At 35.7% G+C, this 21,630-nt stretch overlaps 1 protein-coding gene across 1 annotated transcript in view; it reads right to left on the reverse strand.

The window, feature by feature from the left end:
- The window catches only part of LOC149776951 (follistatin-like), a 31,981-nt gene extending 20,764 nt beyond the window's left edge, over window positions 1-11,217 (reverse strand). Inside the window, exons 1-2 of the mRNA XM_089941667.1 lie at window positions 11,062-11,217; window positions 8,463-8,568 (exon numbers count right to left, since the gene is read on the reverse strand). Of these exons, the coding sequence (XP_089797793.1) occupies window positions 8,463-8,568; window positions 11,062-11,107 (152 nt within the window). The 5' untranslated portion in view covers window positions 11,108-11,217. The remainder of the gene's footprint in view (window positions 1-8,462; window positions 8,569-11,061) is intronic.
- Between the last annotated feature and the right edge of the window lie 10,413 nt (window positions 11,218-21,630).

Here is a 21,630-nt window from a genome sequence, read left to right on the forward strand (position 1 = left end):
ACCAAATACACCCTCTTGGGCCTCTAGACCGTTGTTTGACGGATTAGGGGCTCTCATAGCGGGGTAGTGTTTCGTGTACCTGTACCTTGAACTCGCTAAAGACTCGATAAGGGTTCTAGGGATAATTTTATATATTATATAATGAACCATGAAAATATCAAAGACATTATTTCTGCTATTAAAATACTAGAAGAAAACGGAATTAATATATCTGATGAACTAAATCCTGAAAAAATAATATCTGATTTTGAAACGTTAGAAGAACTTAAAAATGAAAATAAGTACGTTCTACCATCTCAATATAAGTTCATAAAGCGGATTCAGGCAGCTATGTTTCAGTCACTGGCTATGGTGAACGATGATCAAGTAAATGAATTTATTCCTCTTTCTGTTGCAATAGAAAAGATCAGGTCGGGATTATCCAGCGAATACGAAACAAAAAAAAAAAAACAATCAGTACCCGCATAAGATACTTAAGAAAAATTATGTCAGCGGGTAACGACTGAGTAGTAGTATAATTTCCCTCACTGTATATCACATCAGAATTAATTTACATAAAAAAGATATTTCAGAATAATAATAAAATATTTTTTGGAAAACTGATTAATTTCTATACTTTTAAGTAACAACCACCCCATCAGAATTAGCACACTAATTGATTTGTATACTTTTAAGTGTCAATTACCCCATCAGAATTAGCACACTGATTGATTTGCATACTTTTAAGTAGCAATCGCCCAATCAGAATTAATAAATTAATTAATTTTACATAAATAATAAAATATTTCAGAATAATAATAAAATATTTTTTTTGGTAGTATTTTTTGGAAAACTGATTTCTATACTTTTAAGTACCAACCACCCCATCAGAATTAGCACACTGATTAATTTGTATAATTTTAAGTACCAACCACCCCATCAGAATTAGCAAATTGATTGATTTGTATAATTTACCCCATCAGATTGATTCATTTTAGATTGTACAAAATTGATTAATTTGTGCAATTTATCCCATCAGTGATTATGTTTATTTATTTTTTTAAGTTGATCGACTTTAATACAGGAGTGTGTATAATTTAGAATCTGATCTCTCTACAGATGATCTCGATAATATGTTCTCGGCGGAGCTCATCTAACTGTTCTCGCTTCCGTATTCATCAATAACTAAATTAACCCTAAATTGCTCTGTGTTTTGAAATCACTGTTCTGATGGCGTTTTTCAAGTGCTTCTTTGTCATGTATAAAAAACAATCACGTGCTGGTACATTATATAACATTTACTGGATTAATTAAGATTTTACATACAGATTTATCACAAGCTCTTCTCCACGTATGTCAATTAAGCGATTAAGGTGGTCTGTGAGCTTAAAATTTATTCGTGTTAACATATTATTGTGACACCGCAAATACACAGGATTAGTTGGTTCTTGCACGATTAAACTTCCAGGGGGGACTTGTGGTGTAAATGTATATAAAATATATCCCTGTTGAGCCTGATTTGATTTTCCGAGATCTATTTGATAGCTGCCATCGACTACGTCACAAACCAGATTGACCACGATCGTGCTGGTTATATTAACGATTCCCGGAGATACGTGTCTGCCGCCGCCGTGTGGATCATTATTATATCTTAAAACAGTTGCTATTGGTGCTAGTTTTCTCCACGCATCGAGTATTTTAGAAAAGTTCTCATCAATGACATCATTGAGGAATTTTCTTAATTTATCTGGATTATAATCAGGGAACTTAAATGTTGCAATATCAGCTTCGGATATTTTGTATTTGGCTGTGAAGGATTTTTTATAATCGCCTGATGACTTAAGAACTACATATCTGATTCTATTATAAATATTTTCAGAAGAATTAACTATAAAATTTAAAACTTCTATGTACCTGATGATATTATCGCGCGCAGATGTCAAATCAAATAAATACTCCCGAAAACTATCACGTAAACTATTTAACTGTATTTTATGGTCTGAGTTTATTGAAGAAAATATAGAATCAATATTTGAAGCAATAATACGTCTATTAAGATTATAAGAAATAAGTACATGATCATAATAAAGTTCTCCATCTATCACCACTGGTTTAAATTCTATGTAATCTAACCAATTTAAAATCATTTCAATATCGTGACGAGAGCTATTTGTTGACGTAAAATCAGCTCGTTTTGGTTCTGGTGGTCCTTCATAACACCGGGGGAATTTCAGGCCAACCTAGTACGGATCTTATCGATGATTGATAAATATCAGCGGCATAATCAGGAGAATGTATCTCAACCGTCGAGGACAGCGTCGGTTCATGAACGTTAATTGATATTTTTGCTTCTTTTCCGGTTATTGATTTTATTCTACGTTGAAATTCTTCATTGATTTGTTCGATCTCATAACTACCAGTGGGTATTCCAACATCTATCCAGTCAGGAGTACCATCTGGTTTGTTCTTGTTAGCAAATACAAGCAAATTATTTGCTGGTGTACCATTAAATGATTTTGATCTGATATTTGGCCAGCTGTAATATACCCGTAATTGAGCTAATGCTATTTCTTTTACTGGAATTGCAGTAGGAAAATTAATACTAAATTCAGGATTAGTTGAACTTACCGAGATCATCGTTATCTTTGACGGAGTTGTATTAGTCACGATCTGCTGGAGTAATTCTGTCATTATTAGTACTTGTATCTTTAATACCGATACCTTGTAAATATCTCAAATCGCGTACCACTGAACACAGACAACCTGTACACGCCAGTGACTGTTGCGGTATATTTGATGGTTTTATTTTGCTGCGACCATGTTGCGAATCCCGATGATACAGTGCATACGATGTTTGTGATATGCCCTGGAGTTATTCCGGCTGGAATTTTAATCAAATTGGTTTTATTAACGATCTCAGGAATCCCCGCTACGATGTCTTGCTGTGTTCGTTCGATCGTGTCGATGTTCGTATTGATATCACCGAGATTTATGTCAACGGAGTGCGGAGTGCCGAAGAATTCTTCTGCGGTTCTTTGATGGTTTCTGCGAAATCTTGCAAAAGCGCCCACGTGAACGTCATACTCAGCCCGCAGCGTGGATGATTTACCATGCAATTTCATCTCTAATTGTTGTAAATGATACACTTGAATCTCTGATTTTGCCTCTGTCAGTAAACACGGGAATATTATCCGTAACTGCACCGAGTACTCGTCGGTATATCATTCCATCTGATATTGCTCGTTTTTAGTTTACCATATCGATCCTGAAAAATAACAACCTCATCTGGATCAACTCCAGCAAGATTCATGATATCAGCGAGTTCATCTTTAGTCGCATACTTCGACAGATCAACATAGGATTTTATTTTCTTACTAGTAGAGGATCTTCTTCCGTAAATATCAACCATTATATTTTAAGATCTATTTAAAACGCTTTACGCGCAACGAAGCGGTTGCTTGTATAATCATGCACGACTTTATGTGGCGGTTTGGATCATTTTGATATAGCGTCGAGTACATTAATTACTTCACGGCCGCATATTGGCGGATCTGTCATTGTTTGTGTGGGTAGCGTTGAATACCAAACTTGCGCGTGGAGTGGTGCGACATACTTGATAAATTCAGCAGGTGGAGCTAACCCATACGAATCAAAATAAACGATTCCACGTGGATCAACCGCGTATGATACCCAATGAGTACCGGGTCCGGAACGTTCGTAGAGATTAATAATACCTGTTTCGAGTTTATTCGGTTGTTTTGGTAATTGATGTCGCATAAAAACACCTCTAAAGGCTTTTATTTTTAATTTTTTAGCAGCATCAAGTAAATCAAAATTTGATGCTGGAACATCTAACGTGGAAGCCTTAGACCTTTTCTCCAGCGAGATCCCAGTAATCTTAGACCGCGTCCCTTTTATTGAACCCATTTCCTGTTGCTTTCTTTAGAGCCATTCCAGCAGCTGTTCCAACAGCACCTAACGCGGCTGCTTTTGCTACGGCTGGAGCGGCAGCAGCTATTAACGCTGGAATAGCCGCGAGAAGTGGAAATATACCACCCGTTTTAACCATGTCTTTGATGGCGCTCGGAGAAAGACGTAATTGAACTCCAGTTTTTGATTCTAGGGCTTTATTGAAATGTTTAATCTGATTATTTGTCAACGATAATTTGTTTGGACCACCACCCATCTGATCTTGTTTTAGTGATATTTTAGTTCCGCATTTGCTGGTGGTTTTTGATTGAAGCTTTTTGACCTGACCGGGAGTCAGAGTAACATTAACATGACTATACGACATTTTTATATAAATAATATTTTTCTGAATAATTAGAGATTTTCCACTGGTGCATCAACGACTCTCATTCGACCACTACCACCTTCAAGTAACATGGCTTTATCGCTGAGTATGACCGCGATTGCTCTATAATTAGCACCACCTGTATTCAATGTTGCTTTAAGATGTACATCAACGACAGATTGTTTTGATAGATCAAGATGTTCCAGTGAAAAATAATAAATCGGATACAAAGTTCTGAAATCATATTGTGATATTTGCAATCCAGTATCAACATTTTGATCACGTCCCATGAATGACATTAAACGATGATATGCACGTCCTACATGATTCTGTTTATAATTTAGTTGTATATTTTCTGTTGGTTCTTGTTGTCCGTTTATTCGTAAAGAAATATCTGTGATACCTAGTTTATCAAATATCGTATGAGAGTGAACTTGTGAGCCTAATCGATTAGTTTCCTGAAACGCAACAAAAATATGTCGCGGTGCAGAAACACCCTGTTGTGATGCTATATGCCATAGTTTGCATACTATCTGTGCTTGTTGTTAACCATGACAATAGGGATTTACCACCAGTGTCCATGAAAGAAATTAATTTTTATTCTACTGCGATCGTTGGAGTCATTACCGGCATCCATAGTGAAAGTTTAGACAATATTACTTTACCAGCATCACCAAGAGGCCTCCATAGAGCATCGTTATCATCACCCTTTCTCACAAGAACAACCGTGTGTCTAGCTCCAAAAATAACCTTTCTAAAATTTCTGCAAATTCCAAAAATATGCGATAGTGGAATTGCACATGAAAATCTTCTATTGTCTCCTAGTAACATATTTTTACGTGCTGCAAATCCCAAGTTGAAATTTTCGCTAGAACCATGAACCACTGGCCACACATCAGCATCAGCGTTATTGGCAAAATTTCTTGGTCGTCTTATATTATACGGATCGCTTTCAGGGTGATTGGAGTTATCTTTCACAAACATCATTGTAGGACCTGCTGATCTTGTATAATCATCAGAATATCTTGCTAATCCTATTATTGTTGTAGCAACGTCTACATTTTTCTGAATCGATTCAATATTTGTTCCATCGATCATATAAGTGGCGCTATCAAACAACGCCATAATCCCATTGTTGACAAAACCAACTTTTACTGCACCTCCGTAATTAGTGTCATCCGTTTTTATAACTGTACCTCCTACCTCAAGAAAAGCCTCAGCGGGTAAAAAGTATATATTGTATCATGAACTTGTAGTTCAATTCTTCCACGTTGATCTGATATTCGTGCCTCATAAGAATAAAACTGATAATCACGTACCGATTCATCTTTAAGGACAGGTGCCTCCATATCAAATGCTTCATCGGATTCACGCTTAAACATTTTATTATAATTATTTTCGTCTAACACGAAAACCGTGTTTGGAAACTCCACTTCCTGATATCGTGCTTGAAATATTATTTCCTGATTCACTGAGTCTTTGATCTATCAAATTTGATGTTATATTTCTTTCTGCCTCTTTAGATAATTCCGCTAGTTTTTGATTTGCAGCCTGATTTATTATTTTACTTACGTCTGCGGGCATAATTTCAGTACTTGCCAGTTTCACTGGTGGTTGTTGTTTTCGTCACAATAATCGTGCTAGTCTTTCTTTGATTGCCAAAAACGCCTTACCAGCAACATTGACAATTGCTCCAGGAGCTTTTTCACGAACAATATCGATAGCTTTCATCGATATTTGTTTTGCAACGGGTGCTGATTTTGGAGCTATCCTTGTGAATAATCCCCGCACAACAACACCAAGTCCATCTCCGTAAGTAGCTCTGTAGATTGGTAATCGTGAGTTCACCGCTCTGACCTGTACAGGTTTACGATGATTATTATGTATGATCATCTTTTTTAATTTACCATTTATTTAACAACTAGTCATCAACAAGTTCATCGATAAGTTCTCGGTAAACTCCGATAGCCATGATACCACCTTGAAATAATCGCCGACAAATATCAGCTGCTTCATTATTTCTGGTGAATTATTTCCGGCACGTTTTCCTCCTATGAGAACTTCTAACCGTGACACGTCAATGAGGATATTATCAGGACAAATAAAATTATTTCCTTCTGATGTAGTCAGGAACCCACTTCCTACAGCGCTTGGAGGATCATCGTCAGGATCTCTTTCTTTACCCAGTGAACGTAATTTCTCCTGTTGTTTAGTTTCTATATCTCTAAATATTTCTTCTTCTTGTTTCCATATTTCTTCTGCTTTTCGCTTCATTTCCTTTGCCATCTGCTTCCTTTTCTCTCGAGATGGTTTTAACATCAATTGCTGTTGTTCTATTTGTTGTAAAGGTGGAGGAAGTTTCTGCTGGGCGAGTTGTTCTTGTTTTAGTTGTTTCAGTCTCTCTCTATAAAGTCTTTTTACTTCTTCATTAATAATTTAATATTCTTGACCTCTAGCTTGTTTTTGTTGTAATATACGCGATATATATATTTAATAAGATTATCATCATTTACTTTTTCATAATGGGGTTTTAAAATACTAGATTTATTAAATAGTATATTTAATATTGCTTCGGGTAATTGTTCTTCTTTCGTATTTCTAATTTCTTCAACAACCCCTTTCCTAAATTTTGCACTCAATTCTACGTTTTTTTCTACTAGTTCGGGTTCAGGTGTATGTTCTTTTTGCACGTCGGCGACTTCAGTACGAAGTTTTCCAATACTTTCAAGTATTTCCTCACCAACAGGCGGAGGTTGAGCCGCAGCTATTTCCCTGGCTATGCCAGGTGGAAGATCTCGTAAAATCTTTTTTGTCTGTTTAGTTCTTCTTGCTATTTTTTTTTCAGTTTGTTCTGCTGTTTGTTTTGATACCGGAAGAAGATCTTCTTTGATAACAGCTGTAACCTTTTCAGTAGCTGCAGTGACGGGTTTAAACAGTTTTTTAGTTTCTTCTTCGTACTCAACTTGTGCTTCTTGCTGCGCTTGTAGATTTTTTCTAACTGAATCTCTGACAGGAAGAAATTTTTTAATTGCTTCTAATCGTTCTCGTGCTATTCTTGCAGTATGAGATTCTGGATACACCATTATTTTTAATATAACAATTTTTTAATTGATATTAGCAGAAGGGGTGTAAATTTAATTAAACAGATATCATTAATATAATGAACAACTGTGCGTGGTTAATTCAAGGAACAACAAATAAATGCAACAAAAGGTGCTGTGGAGAATATTGCAAAAAACATAATTATATTTTAAAGAAAAATCCTCATGCTGGTTCACGAAGTTGTGTTGGATGTAACAACGGCGTTAGAGGATTATATCAGATTTGTAAAAATTGCGGTGGAGATCGATACAGAAGTTTGATGAATTATTACAGAAAAAGAAAGAACATAAATCCAAAACCACCATCAGAACTTGAATATTACTTGAAGAACAAAACAAAAGATTCCCATGATTCAGATGATGATTCCCAAGATTGATAGCAGCAGAGAGGGTTCGTCTACAATTCTGTTTGGGACAAACAATAATCGTAGACGTGGTATTGACTTCTATGAAGGGTCACTATTGTTTATGGTCTAAACACAAGGGTGACCATTCCCTTAAGTGGTCTGTTCACCCTCTCTGCTGCTGTTTTTTACCCGTATGAAAGTAGTGTTTATTGGTTTTTAAAAATTATGTTCATGTTGTCTGGGACTCGCATATAGGGCCAAGTTGTAGCATTTCCTGTTCTCTATGGTGTATATTTGTATTTCTCTATAATAACCACTACATACATTGACTTGTGTCGTATGAGTGATAGGGTACAGTAAATATATACAACTTAATGAATGGGTCGATGTGCGGGTTTCTCGGCTACGATTCTTGCAGACAATGCGATGGGTGCCGTAAAACGCAAACCATTATTCGAATCTCCATAGAGTACGAATAAAAAATTATCTAGCCTTATGTGAATTATTTATTCGTATTTTAAAAAGATGTTAATGTTATCGAGCATTCGCCTGTAGGATCCAGGCATAACACTTTCCGACTTAGTTGCTCTCTCTCTCTCTCTCTCTCTCTCTCTCTCTCTCTCTATATATATATATATATATATATATATATATATATATATATATATATATATATATATATATATATATATATATATATATATCAGATACTTATTTAAGAGTGTACAAACTATACTCAACCTGTTCATATATGTGACTCCATTGGTGGCACATTCAGGCGTGCCGGTAAATGTGGTACAGTCCAGGCTCAAAATAGTTGAGCATGATTGAAACTGGGAGTATATAACTGAAACAAAGATTATATGCACGATTTTTCTAAAAGAAGAAAAAGAATCATTTTTAGTATGTACCACGTTTTAATTTATATTACAAATACCTCTATATTTATCTCTTCGTGAATATTCATGATTATAAATTAGGTTTAAAAGGTCAACACATTACAAATGTGGGGAAGGACAAAATGTTTTGGTATAGTCTATGAAAGACATTGACCTCTAAAAAACATGCTAAGTGCATAGTATGGTGTGGTAATGACACGTATCGTTACTACACTGCACTTGTATGTTGGAAAGCTAAGGGACCTAACACTGAATCTAAATTTCAGTTGTAAGTGGGGAAAGAAGGAATTTTGATGGTGGGTGATGTCTGGCTCACAAATAGCTTGAAAAAAAATATTCTTGCACTAATTTATTAGGGAGGTAAGGGCTATTATATTCATTACACTAGTTGACAAAATAAATTATCTTGAGGTAGAAGAAAAGTAAAACATCCCTGGATGAAAAGAAATGCCAGACCCCATCCATCTCCCGAAAATTAAATGGTTGGTCACCACATCAACATATATCCACAATACAAATTTAACATGAACTTGTCTGTATTCTCACACTTCTAATCAAAACCATGGTGCTTTCAACGAATGCAAAATTATAAAGATTCGATGACATTCAATTCAACTCAACTGTATTTATCACCACAAACTACGTTTAATATGAAGAAGAACAAAAATAAGAATATTACAATTCATGCTTGGGCACAAATGAGAACAAACATAATGTTAGCATAAGATATAAGTGACGAAGTCAACGTATCACCTTATGTTAGTCGCACCCTACCTAATACGCGTCAGTACCTATGCACCGCCAACCATTCCTATAGCTGGCGAAGGCATGGGTGTACTGGAAGCATGAGAGACACACAGGCCCTATGTCCGTACACTAGCCGACAGCCATTACGTATTATATACAAATTTAAATCGCATTGTTCATTAAGATATAATGTAGATAATAATATATGTTGAATAGTATTATATATACAAGATTTAATTGAACCCATTTAAGTTACAATTCACACGTTTTGATATGTTATTATTAATAATATTCAAACGCCACAACCTTTCTATCATTAACCTCCTTCGATGCAATGAATGACCATATTTTGTTGTATGTTCTTTATGGACTGCTCCATTTGCCGTGCAAAAACTTTTAGACGTGTGGCTCTTTTACCTATGATTTATATGTAGTAATATATTTAGTACTGACTCAACATCTGTCTTTGAGAAATATAAGTATCAAATTGGCAAACCAACCTATAATGTCCATTCCCTTCTGGAATGATCTATGTCTATTATATACTTCATTTAGAGAACGTGCTCCTGAAAATAGGAACCGTTTTAGTCGCTTGAAGTCGGATCTATCTTGTTTATTCTACTGATCAGTCGTAATAACACCCAGATCTACTAGGTAACATACCAGAGTAGATCTGGGTCTGTGACGTTTGCTACTGAATCCGTCTTATAAGCGAATATATACGGTACTCACCCTTCTGAGCAATCGTTTCTTTGACTAATGTAATCATATTAACAGAATAAGAAAATTCCTCTTTACACTTAGTGTTTCTTGTCTTTGATTAGATAGAACAGAGACACGAATAGGTAATTCTTGATTTAAGAATGAACGCAAGTATATAGCACAATGTCTTCAACTTTGCACGCACACAAATATCCGGAATAAAAAAATAAACTATGAAGTGAATTTCATTTTTTGATTTTTTTTTTGTTTGCTTGTTTGTTTGTTTGTTTGTTTTTTCTTTGGGTTTTTTTTCGTCTATCGTATGTTATAACATGGTAATTCCGAATTAAACCTGACATATCTACGCATAATTAAATCTAACACTCAAGCCACGTGTTGACTTTAGTAGGTAGTGAGTTATTTCGTTTACAATCTTTGCGACAGGAGTGCAACGTGATACAACGAAAAACAGGAAAATAGAATAATCAGCGTATAGCCAACCATTGTGAGTTGATCCTATATTTAATAGTTTCGAATTAGTTACAGACTGCGCAAAGAATAATTTCGCGAAGATTGTAAAAATCTAAAAACGCAATTCAAAAAGAACATTAAAATTCGTACAATTTACATACCCGCCGTAAATCCATAGGCTCGGTAAAACTATCTGCTACTACGGAAAATTCCACAAGCCATTGGTCAAAATAAGTATGTATAGTTCATAATGTATGACGCTGATAAGATGATGAAAAAGGTAGAGAAAAACAACGTATCGTTTAACAAGTACACAATAAGAATTTAAATAACTGCTTTTTGTATGCTATATTGTACCAATATAAGCAAATATATAATCTCAATTGTCGGAGATTAACAAGAAAAGTGATGATTACATTTAGCAAATAAAGTGTCATAATTAGTTCTTATCACATTATGTAATTCCCGTATAAAATTCGTATTGATTAAGCCACAAATCCAATACACATTCCTGCATTTACCTGATATATAAGATGTTACCATGCCCAGAACTACCCACAGCTTCATTGTCAGGTATTTCAGTTAACAATTCAGACGTATGGTATCTATGTGACATAGAAAATCACATAGCACGTCTAGATTAATGCTAATCGTGGTTATCTTATCTGCCAGCTGTGTCGTAGTATCATGAATCGTATCTATTTATAGTAACAACTACGTAAACGGTCAAACATGTATGGCATACATCATTACTGTGATATTTAAGAATACTGAGGATAATATATTCACAGCTTTATGGGGAAACGTCTGCATTTTCTCAGGGAGCGATAATGAAAAGCGAAACGCAATGTGATTGAGGAACATTATTTTCAGACATTTTCGAGAGTGTTTTGCGTGCAATTTGAGAATAAATACCGTCGGGTCGAAATCTTTGTGTACGTGCTAGGAATATTAATTTATAATCATTTTTATTATGTCGAAAAGCAACTAGTTTTAGAAAACTTTTAAATATTGCCTGAAATTCCGGAAACTAGAAATTACTGAGTATTTTGTCTAAGGTGTTAAACAAACGCATGCCTACTCATAATTCAACGGATACCTTGTATTTTTACTATAGTTTGAAAAAGGATTTTAAATAAATATCAAACGCAGACTTAATTAATCTTGAGTATGACAACAGTGTCACAAGTCACACGTTTTGGTGACGTCGCATGCAAAGTCTCCGGTCACAAGTCACACGTTTTGGTGACGTCGCATGCAAAGTCTCCAGTCACAAGTCACACGTTTTGGTGACGTCGCATGCAAAGTCTCCGGTCAATGTCTGGTTGTGATTATTCGCGACATTACTGCCAGTAAAAGTACCGCTCTTCAGTTAGTATGTACTTCTGAGCGAGGGATCTGCATAATGTGAAGTTGTTTAATGCAAATGATGGCATACCTCTATTCTACTTTCATTTACTTTGACTGAAATTTCTTTACATGTGCTAATTATGGAAACTATGCACAATCTAAGGCAGACGGTTATCAAAATTGCTGCCCCATGTGCTTGAAAAATGACCCTGAATTAGTCCAATGTACACTAACGTTAACAATCATCAATATAATGAAATGAATTTTGTATGAGTAGACACTATAAGCTTCTGAAATGCAATAAATGTATTATTAAATATATGTATTATTAAATATATGACAAGTAAAAAAGTTATCGGCACGTTTTGTTGTTTCCCCAATCTGTTTTTGAAGTCACTGGAGTGACAATAACCAAGCGGAGGTAGCAGTCTTTTGATTGTTGCACACCTGAAGTAAGGCCAAGCTGCAAACTCTTTAACCCAAATTACACTTATCAATCATACACGAAAACAGAGGGAATTTATTTTAATAATGTCTAGAATGTTTAAGGTCTGCTTTTGAATAATCACAATAACCAGTGAGGAAAACCTTGGATATATTTTTCTATAAAATCAAACTCTACGCAAAGTGAAAAACTATAGAGAGTAACCAAAACGGCGCATAGTGATTTTTCGCGACATTACTACCTGTAAAAGTCATAAACATCGGTTAAAGTTATACCGATAAATTGTGTTAGTTATTGTCAGTTCGTTTCTAGACCTAGTAAATTATGTCAATGATGTCACAACTGACAATGAAACATCGTCGACAAAACTGTTTTAAAACATTACTGCTCTTGCAGCTGAAACGCAAACAATAACCTGAGATCCATGTATTCGCCAAACATGGCCTGCAAACTGCTCAAATGACAATTTGCTAATGAGACATGACGGACATTGGTTACAGTATATGATTGTCCCATGCAAGTGTTTGGTCGTTATGTTTTACAAGCTGATTAAACACTCTATAAAGCATAAGACAACAAAATTCTAAAAGCTTGTCTTTCGTACGGATCACAACCCTATAATTGAAATATTGCCCCAGTGTCGGTACCATAGAAATTACATCAGCTGATTTGCTTTTCTTAACTATATAGTGTAGCGGTGTGTCAGGAAATATCAGACCTTTAAACAAAATTTGGGTAATAATGCCGTATTCAAGACGAAAAGAAGATACTAACAAAAGGAACTAACTTTTATTTATTATTTTCCAAAACTTATCCAAGGACCTGATCAAATAAAACTTTACTGTCGGACTTGACCAGAAATGCCCGTCAACAAAGGGTGTGGTCGGACTTGACCAGAAATGCCCGTCAACAAAGGGTGTGTATCTTAGAGGTAGTAAGTCTATTTGTTGCCCCCCCCCCAATAAAACATAATTGCTATAACTTGGAGAGTACAATAACAATAATGTTCTAAGATGAAATTCTAAAAGTAAGTTTAATGAAAGAAACGATCAACGTTATGTATAAATAGTTTGATAGAAAACTAGTGACGCTTGGAAAGGTAATACAAAAGCTAGAGTAAATCAGGACCAAAAAATGGCCTCTTTTCAGACACATTTATTAACTATGTCAATTTTCAATCACCTTTAAATGTTTTCATATTAAATTTCACAAATAAATGTCGGCTTCATTATTTTTTTTAAAATGCGTTTTTGTCAAAATCATTACAATTTATTATTATTATTATTATTATTATTATTATTTGCCCAGTTATGTCACATAACGCAGAAGCAGTGATGTAACAGCGAGCATACAACAGGCAAAGCAAATAGTGAAATATATATATATATAGATATAGATATAGATATAGATATATATATATATATATATATATATATATATATATATATATATATATATATATATATATATATAGGAATAAATCCAGTTAAATCAGTACAAATGGTTAAATAATTTTTAATGCGTTGACTGTAATAAAGCGAAATAATTATCTTATACCGAAACAATGTTAGATAAATATTACAAGCACATTTTCGACTAGCAAAGAATTTAAAGATATAAATAAGCAAAAGTTAAACAGAATCATGGCTAAAACACAGCTGCATTTAAAGCGATTACCAGTCAGAATGATTTTTTTTCTATGAAGAGGACCGCTATTTTTATAAATGGCAATTTGTATATGGACTTAACGACAAGACTTATCTAGAGGCTCATTACGGAGTGAGACTAAATTTGGAAAATTAGAAATGAAAGTATATGACAGATATTGGACAGGATTTAGTATTAAAAAGTGCACACAGACATGATTCAAGACCTAAGACGAAGTCTAAGCATTGATTTGCCTGAATGGATCAAGTACTAAAACATTCGAAAGGTAGAGAGGGAAGGTGTTCTTGTACGCTCAAGAATTTGTGTTGCATACATCTAGTACTTAGACGTCAACACACAGTTTAGATAGATGCCGTCAATGGTTTAAACGATGTGCTGTAAAGGGTGGGAATATTATTTTAAAAAGTCGAAAATGAATTTAATATACTCGTAAATGTGCATAAAACATTGAATAGGTGAGACAGAAGAGTGGAGAGAAAGAACACAATTCATTAAAAACTTGGTCGCTTATGACAGCCGTCAAGACACATTAATAAAATGATACAGATGAAAAGATCAAAATTATACCTAACAACGACGAGAAATACATATTCTTTTGCAAGATTTCTGTTGTTGAAAAATTCTTGAAAGGATGGAAGAAAAAACAGTTGAAGGACGTGTTTGTAGGTAGTAAATTCACTGGCTTGACAAATGAACAAATAACAAGAAAGTTAAGCGATGAAATGTTAACGGACACGATGAAATGTTAATGGAATCGATAATGTTAAAACATATCACAAGATGATTATTCTTATGAATACATGAAAGCTAAAAGTGTCATGAAACAGCTGTCCACCCAATTTAGAAATTCTACAGGAAAACGATAACATGTAGGTTCAGAATTTAATTAAGCACATCAACCTGAATACCGTCAGTGATTTGCACTCTGTTGCATCATTAACTATATGGTAAAGTTATGCAATATTTTCTAAGACTATGGAAATACGTTTATCGAAGACTACAAACTTGATACAGCAGAGCATTACAATGCACCCGATTTTAACTCCTGATGCACGTCCACATATATTGGGTGTGAGTGCCGAACGTGAACTTTTTAAAGACTATAACACGTTTCCGATGACTGAGAGTGTAATAAAAGGTGGAATTAGTCATGTACCGCGTATCAAACAGCTTCGCTAAAGCAAATTATGAAGACTCTTTCGACAATGATAGTATAATTAAATAAATGGTGAACACGAAAGATGGGGGCCATGGACAGTCAATATATAAATTGATCCCAACAATCTTAATGGGGGTCATGGTTCAATACACTCCGGATTTGCAACCGAAAAACAGGTTATTTTTGTAAAAGAAACTATGTTCAAATACAATAAGTATACTTCTGAATGGCAAGTTTTGCATCTCTGCCCAGAATGATCATCAACTATGGCTCTTCCATCTTCAAAAATTGAAATTGTATTAGTTTGTTCTCTAACGCAGGAGTGTTACGATCTAGTGTAAAAGAGGTATCCTAGGCAAATCAAATACGATAAATCTACCGTCATGAAATGATCATATCATTCCAAGGAGAAGAGAAGCTTGGTGAGGACGTTCCATCTTATAGAATACGATTACAGAAGTATCAGCTGAAGTTACCGCTAGCGATTTTGAAGAAGACGTTAGTGAACCTGTCACCATCTTCACTTGCCAATGATAACCATATCTACACCTTGGCAGATTGAACAGATATTTTAACGCTTTTTCTTAGCGACAACAATTGGATTTCATGAGTTGCCTACCCTAGTATATAATGCCAACTAACCAATACGTTGTAACAGCGGTACATTGTACATCGACCGGAAATGGTGGAGGTAATTGACTTAGAAAGTATACTTTGTAAGTCTAACATCAGCATGATGACTTCGTACCACAAGGAAGCCATTATAGATTATTTGAGTGAAAAGGATTTGTACAAACACGGACCGGCAGTGGAAAAATGCTTAGTTATGAGTCCATTCAAGTTGCGTGCTCCCGTTGTCTCGATCATGTATGAACAATGTTCAAATTTAAACAACTTAATTTTGATTAGATGCGGTGGCCTGCCGCCGCATCCAATGACATTTACAGACCCAAAGCACAGAAAGATCTGCCAGATACTTCAAGGTGTAGATAGGGTTATCGTATCGGAACCTTGGCTAACGAAGATGACCTGAGTCAAGGTCATATCCGCTGCACTGAGATTGAATTACAGCTATACATTATAATATTTCGATTTTTCCAGAGCATTCATCGAAAGTTTTCACATAGTATTTGTCCAGACACACGCTGGGATTATTTTTTCAAATATAGTAGGCAAAATTTTCATTGATCACAAATCGTACGATAGGCCGTGCGTTTTTTGTTTTATTTTTTTTTTTTTTGTTGGTTGGTTGTTTCTTTTTTTGTTTGTTTGTTTTTTTGGAGGGGGTTGTGCGGGGGAGGGGATTGATTAATTGTCAGGCGCAGAAAAACACGTCTAATTTTCTCACTGAGTATATAGCAAATGCCACCGTTTCAAAGACAAGGCGGTAAACAAAAGGTTAGTCAATGACATCACGGATAATGAGTACCGAAGTGTTTTCCTTTTGATTCAAGTGGCATGAGGTTCTTCGTTATCACTTTAGTGATATCTGTTATATTTATTATCACTGGCAAACTCAAAATATGTTCGTAGTGATGTTCCTAGGCCCAAGCTCCAAAGCGGGTGTATTCAATGCTTGGAGGATAACAGCCGGTCCAATCCATCCAGTTGTAGCTATTTTGTGTCGAAGTACACAACTCGGTTTTCTAGAGGCTCCATTTTCTCAAGTGGGCAGAATATTTTCATTGTTTACAGATCTAAGATATTTTGTAGCTAGTTATTTTTATAAACGGAACAAGGTACCAAATAGCCCACAGTATCAAAGGACGAAGCCAAACTCATATAAATGAATGTGGGACAAGTGCAGTTTAAAGATTTCATGAGTTACTTAGCCACAAACTTGAGTGGAATGCCTAAAATGCTTGGAATGACAAAAATAGCCACATGTTATTTTCCACACTTTTCAATGCCGAAATTAGTCAACACATTGTGCTTCGCCATTTGCCTAACGTGCACTATTAAGACCAAAGCGGTAAGTACACAGAACAAAGTGAAGCATTTTACGCTTGGTAACTAAGCCAGTCTTCAAATCCGTTTGACTTTCCGGAAGAAATGCTGAAATATTGCCGATCGGATATAAACATTTTACGCCCTTGCTGTGGAAATTTCGACAATTATCTCTGGATCACGAAAGTATATATACACTGAAGGAAGCTTCTACCTTCACTAATACACGTGGATTAGCGTTCGAAAGAAGATCATGCCCGAGAACAAACAAGCCTTCAATATACACTGAGTCATATCTCTCGTTCAGCCGTCGATACTCCACCAAAGCATATCGCTGGCTAAACATCCTGTGTGAAAGTGAAGACATATGGATGCCAGAAATAGATAAGAAGAGAACATTTGTCTATTTCACAGATGCCCTACGTGGTTTCCTTAATGAAACCTGAAAAGTTCCTTATATGAGTTTACCACGGAAGAATTGTGCGAGCAAAGATACCAACGACACCTGAGGTTAGATTGATAAGAATAACAAGTTATAGAACTGTGAGAGCACGAGTACGGTCGTCGTTACAAAAAATAATATAGAATTTAGACGCATTATCGATAATTACGATGTGGTAGAATATATCCTCTAAATCTACGCAACAAGCTTTCTGAACGACGGAGACGAATCTCAAGAAGAAATCAAATACTTCGATGTGTATTCTTTGTATCATTTTAACAAATATCCTCTTTCGCGTATTGGTCTCCCTGAAATGATCACAGAAGACTTCGACATCGAACACACTTGGCAGTACAAAGGATTGATCAGATACAAAGTCTTACTAACAACCCACTTGTGTAATCATGTCTTACCACATCGTTGCCAAAAAACTGCAGTTTCCTTTTGCTCTTCTTGTGCTGAAACAAAAGACCAACCTTGTTGCCACAAGGATGAAGAACGCACTTTGATAGGAACGTGGGTGAGTGTCGAATTGTTTCATGCTCTGGATCCCCAGTATAAACTATTAAAAGTATAAGAAATGTGGCACTGACCTACCACCAAAAAATACTGTAAGGATGACGACTCAAGTCCATGAATTTTCTCAGGCTATGTCGACACATTTCACAGATTGAAAAAAAGAAGATAATGTTTATCCAACTTCGTGTCAGACTCCAGAAGACAAAGACAAATTCAAAGAACGTGGCCGCTCCTAGGAAAATATCACTTTGGAAGATGTTTAAAAGAACAAATGAAAACAATCGTTTGCTAAAGTCATGTAAGGATGGAATATTTGCAGATCAGAACCGCATCTGGTGGACAACAAAAAAAAACTTATGAACAGCTGGAGATCGTCGGTGAAAATATGATCTTGGCGAAGAACGAAGATACGACAGAGTTGGCATCTCCAGACAAGTTTGGCAAGACATCATTACATCGTACGTGACAGCCAATGTTCATTTAGAATTGTACTCGCCTCACAAATTTTAGGAGAGCGAATCCTTTAGTTGCATGTACATCCATCGGACTCTTAATCATCAACCAACAGTCGAAAGGGGATTGTTTATGTGCATTGACGGACGAACACCAAGAAGAAGTTTTGATAGCGGTGGCCCCAAAACTTGTACAGGTCCTAATACGGAGACCGACAGGGAGAAATGCATACCAAATGCAAAGGCAAAGGACGGACACTTAAAAATCGATCGAGCCAAGTAGTCCATTTCGATGTCTCGCAAGATGCTTTACAGTCCTGACAAGATCAAGACTCTCGCGTGAAAACATTAGATCCACATAAAACTGTATATTTACAATACCACCAAATCGGCAGTCGATCTTTATAAAAGGTCCCTTAGATTGGGTACCAGAAACTAGAGCAAATTCCGGACCATAGAAGTTTACTGCTCGGACACGCTGAGCTACGGTATACAATAGCAAAGTTCCAAGACAAACAATTCAAGACCTGAAAAGATGATGAATAACTCGACACATCAAGCAAGGTGCTTTAAAGAAGGACTTATATATATTTTTCTTAATTTATAATAGGGCTTGTAGGATAGAGGCAAGGATAGGGTTAATGACTGTTATTTCAAAGGGAAAGATACTTGATTGGTGGATAGTAGATGATTGCTTCGTAGATAGTAAGTAACTGGGTGTTGGATAGTATATAATTAGTTTGTGGATAGTCGATAACTAGGTGATGCTAGTTCGTATTTCCTCTAACCCTTCCCACCCCATTTTAGATGTTTTGACATTTATGTTGCGTTGTGGGATCAGATTGTAATTTCAAGCAGAAACCACATGTCGTTGCGGTAGTCACGTGTTATAAACAACAAACATCTTTGACACGGTCTGTATGTTTGATGAATCTGGACTTCTGATTCCTGAGACAGCGACAGGTTTCTGGTCGTTATTCCCGGAATAAATATGATGAAATGTTATGTTCTTTCGTTTTTCTGCAGACAGTACGTGACTTTCATTTAATATTTTCGAATTGTTTCTATATTAACATTGAAAAGGGATTTATTGTTGATATCACGTGACAATTTTACCTCAGATGCCATGGTCATGTCGGTTGCGAGATTTGTGAAGCCAAGTGACAAGCAATGCAAATGCCGAGTACCAAATCAAATTTCATCAACGCTGTAGTTTCGTATCGTTTGGAAAAACTATAAGTCATCTACCTATCAATTTCATGCAGGAATGGTTCGATGTTAGCTCGTTTAGGCTTGCTGGTCCCGATAGAAAGTGGCTACCTATGCCCCCAATTTTTCAATTGGCAATTGGCTCTGACTCCAAACCCCAAAATAAAGGTCAAAATATCTCAGATGGAGTGGGAAGGTCAGAGCATTGTTAAACTGCGGTGTTCTCCAGTCAGGAGACATCGCCTTATTCGTCGATGTTCTTTCGTTAAATCTTTGAGATCATTTGCATTAGTGCCGATCTCTGCCGGAAATCCTCGTGATAGCAGATGACGATGAATGTATGTGTCATATATTGTCATGTGTCTTTTGAATGTCTGAGAATCTAATCGTGTAAGAGACAATGTTTTCCGGAAGCTCAGTTGCACAGGTTGACATCACCGCGTCCGCGCTCAGTAGCTCCGGCATCCCAATAGCAGTTTTGTCCTTATCATAGTTCATCTTTTCTTCACAAATTTTATTTATTTGGTTTTCTTTTTCGTACTCTACAATATCTTGTCGTAAAATGTACTAGTTTGCCTTTCAGCCTTTGCATTACTGTTCATTTCTATGCCTATATTAATGGCAGCGTTTAATCTCAGTTTAAACGATTCACCATATTGATGTAAATTGTTCTTGTATCCGATTCACTTTCCTGACCGTGTTACTAGGAAACATAAAGATATCATCACCAACTATAGAATAGTCCAATATCACTTTTGAATCTGTTCCATAGTCCATTAGTTATGTTATAATGTTTTTCTCTGTGTCGTAACCGTACCCCTCCTGTCCTAAAATGAATAGCTTTATTGTATGATACTGATGAAACACCGTGTATTGACGTGTAGTTTACATTGACGTTTGTAAGTAATCTGTGTAGATTTCTTTCCTCCTTGCTTGATGTACAGTTTTATATTCTTCTGGCCCGCTATCAAGCGTGTATTTGTGTCTTCTTTTACCTTGATGTACCTCTAGTCATGTCGTGGTGAAATTTTAAAATTGTTACATAATCTTATACAGATGTAAGCTACTATTATTTGATTTGTACACATCGTTATCAGATAGATGTATCTTGCGTTCAGAAATCATATTCCTTATATGGAAATGAGCATGAAACTTGTACACTGATTTAACTTTCTGGTACATTTGTGTGTAATACACTGCAATGTATGGGATCACGTATTAACATTAACCATGCTGATGTCACGAGATCGTAACTGGAGACCGAATCAGGCCCCAGTATATCCGTTATGTACTTTGTATTCATCGCTCTGATCAGACGTATTCATGAAACGAATTCATTGGTTGCCGTAATAGTTTCGTACATTCCTCACCAATCGAAACATAAATAAGTATGAGAAATAGACAGCAGACAATAACATAGCAACAGAAGTAGAAATTTGTTTCCAAAGGAAATTATATAATCGTTGTTTGCAAAGTTCCATTAAAAAACAGCTTTTCTTTAAAAGAAGTAAAACAGAAATATTGACAGCAATCTAGTATTAAAAAGAATCATATGTATCTTCCACAGTAGAGTTTCTATGGGAGGTAACTTTTGCTGGAACAAATCTGTATGGAATTCCTGTTTTAAATGATAACAAATACAGTAGTGCTTTAAATAGAACAAACTGCTTCCTACGCAGCCCTCTCCATTTTTGTTTAAATATTACTGCCACCCTAAATTAATAACTTGTTATCGTCTCCTCGCCAAAATTCATGAAGAAGAAAACAAATGACAGAAATAGCAACTCAGAAAGGAATTTAAACCCGAGGGCAAACAATCCGTGCATGCAGTGACGTTGCTTACATGCGTCACTGGAAAGGAGTTTACACAATTGTCTCGTTCCCTGCAAGAACGAGATA

The sequence above is a fragment of the Sinohyriopsis cumingii genome, chromosome 18 (assembly GCF_028554795.1).
Source record: "Sinohyriopsis cumingii isolate HCF-2022 chromosome 18, ASM2855479v2, whole genome shotgun sequence".
NCBI lineage: Eukaryota > Metazoa > Mollusca > Bivalvia > Unionida > Unionidae > Sinohyriopsis > Sinohyriopsis cumingii.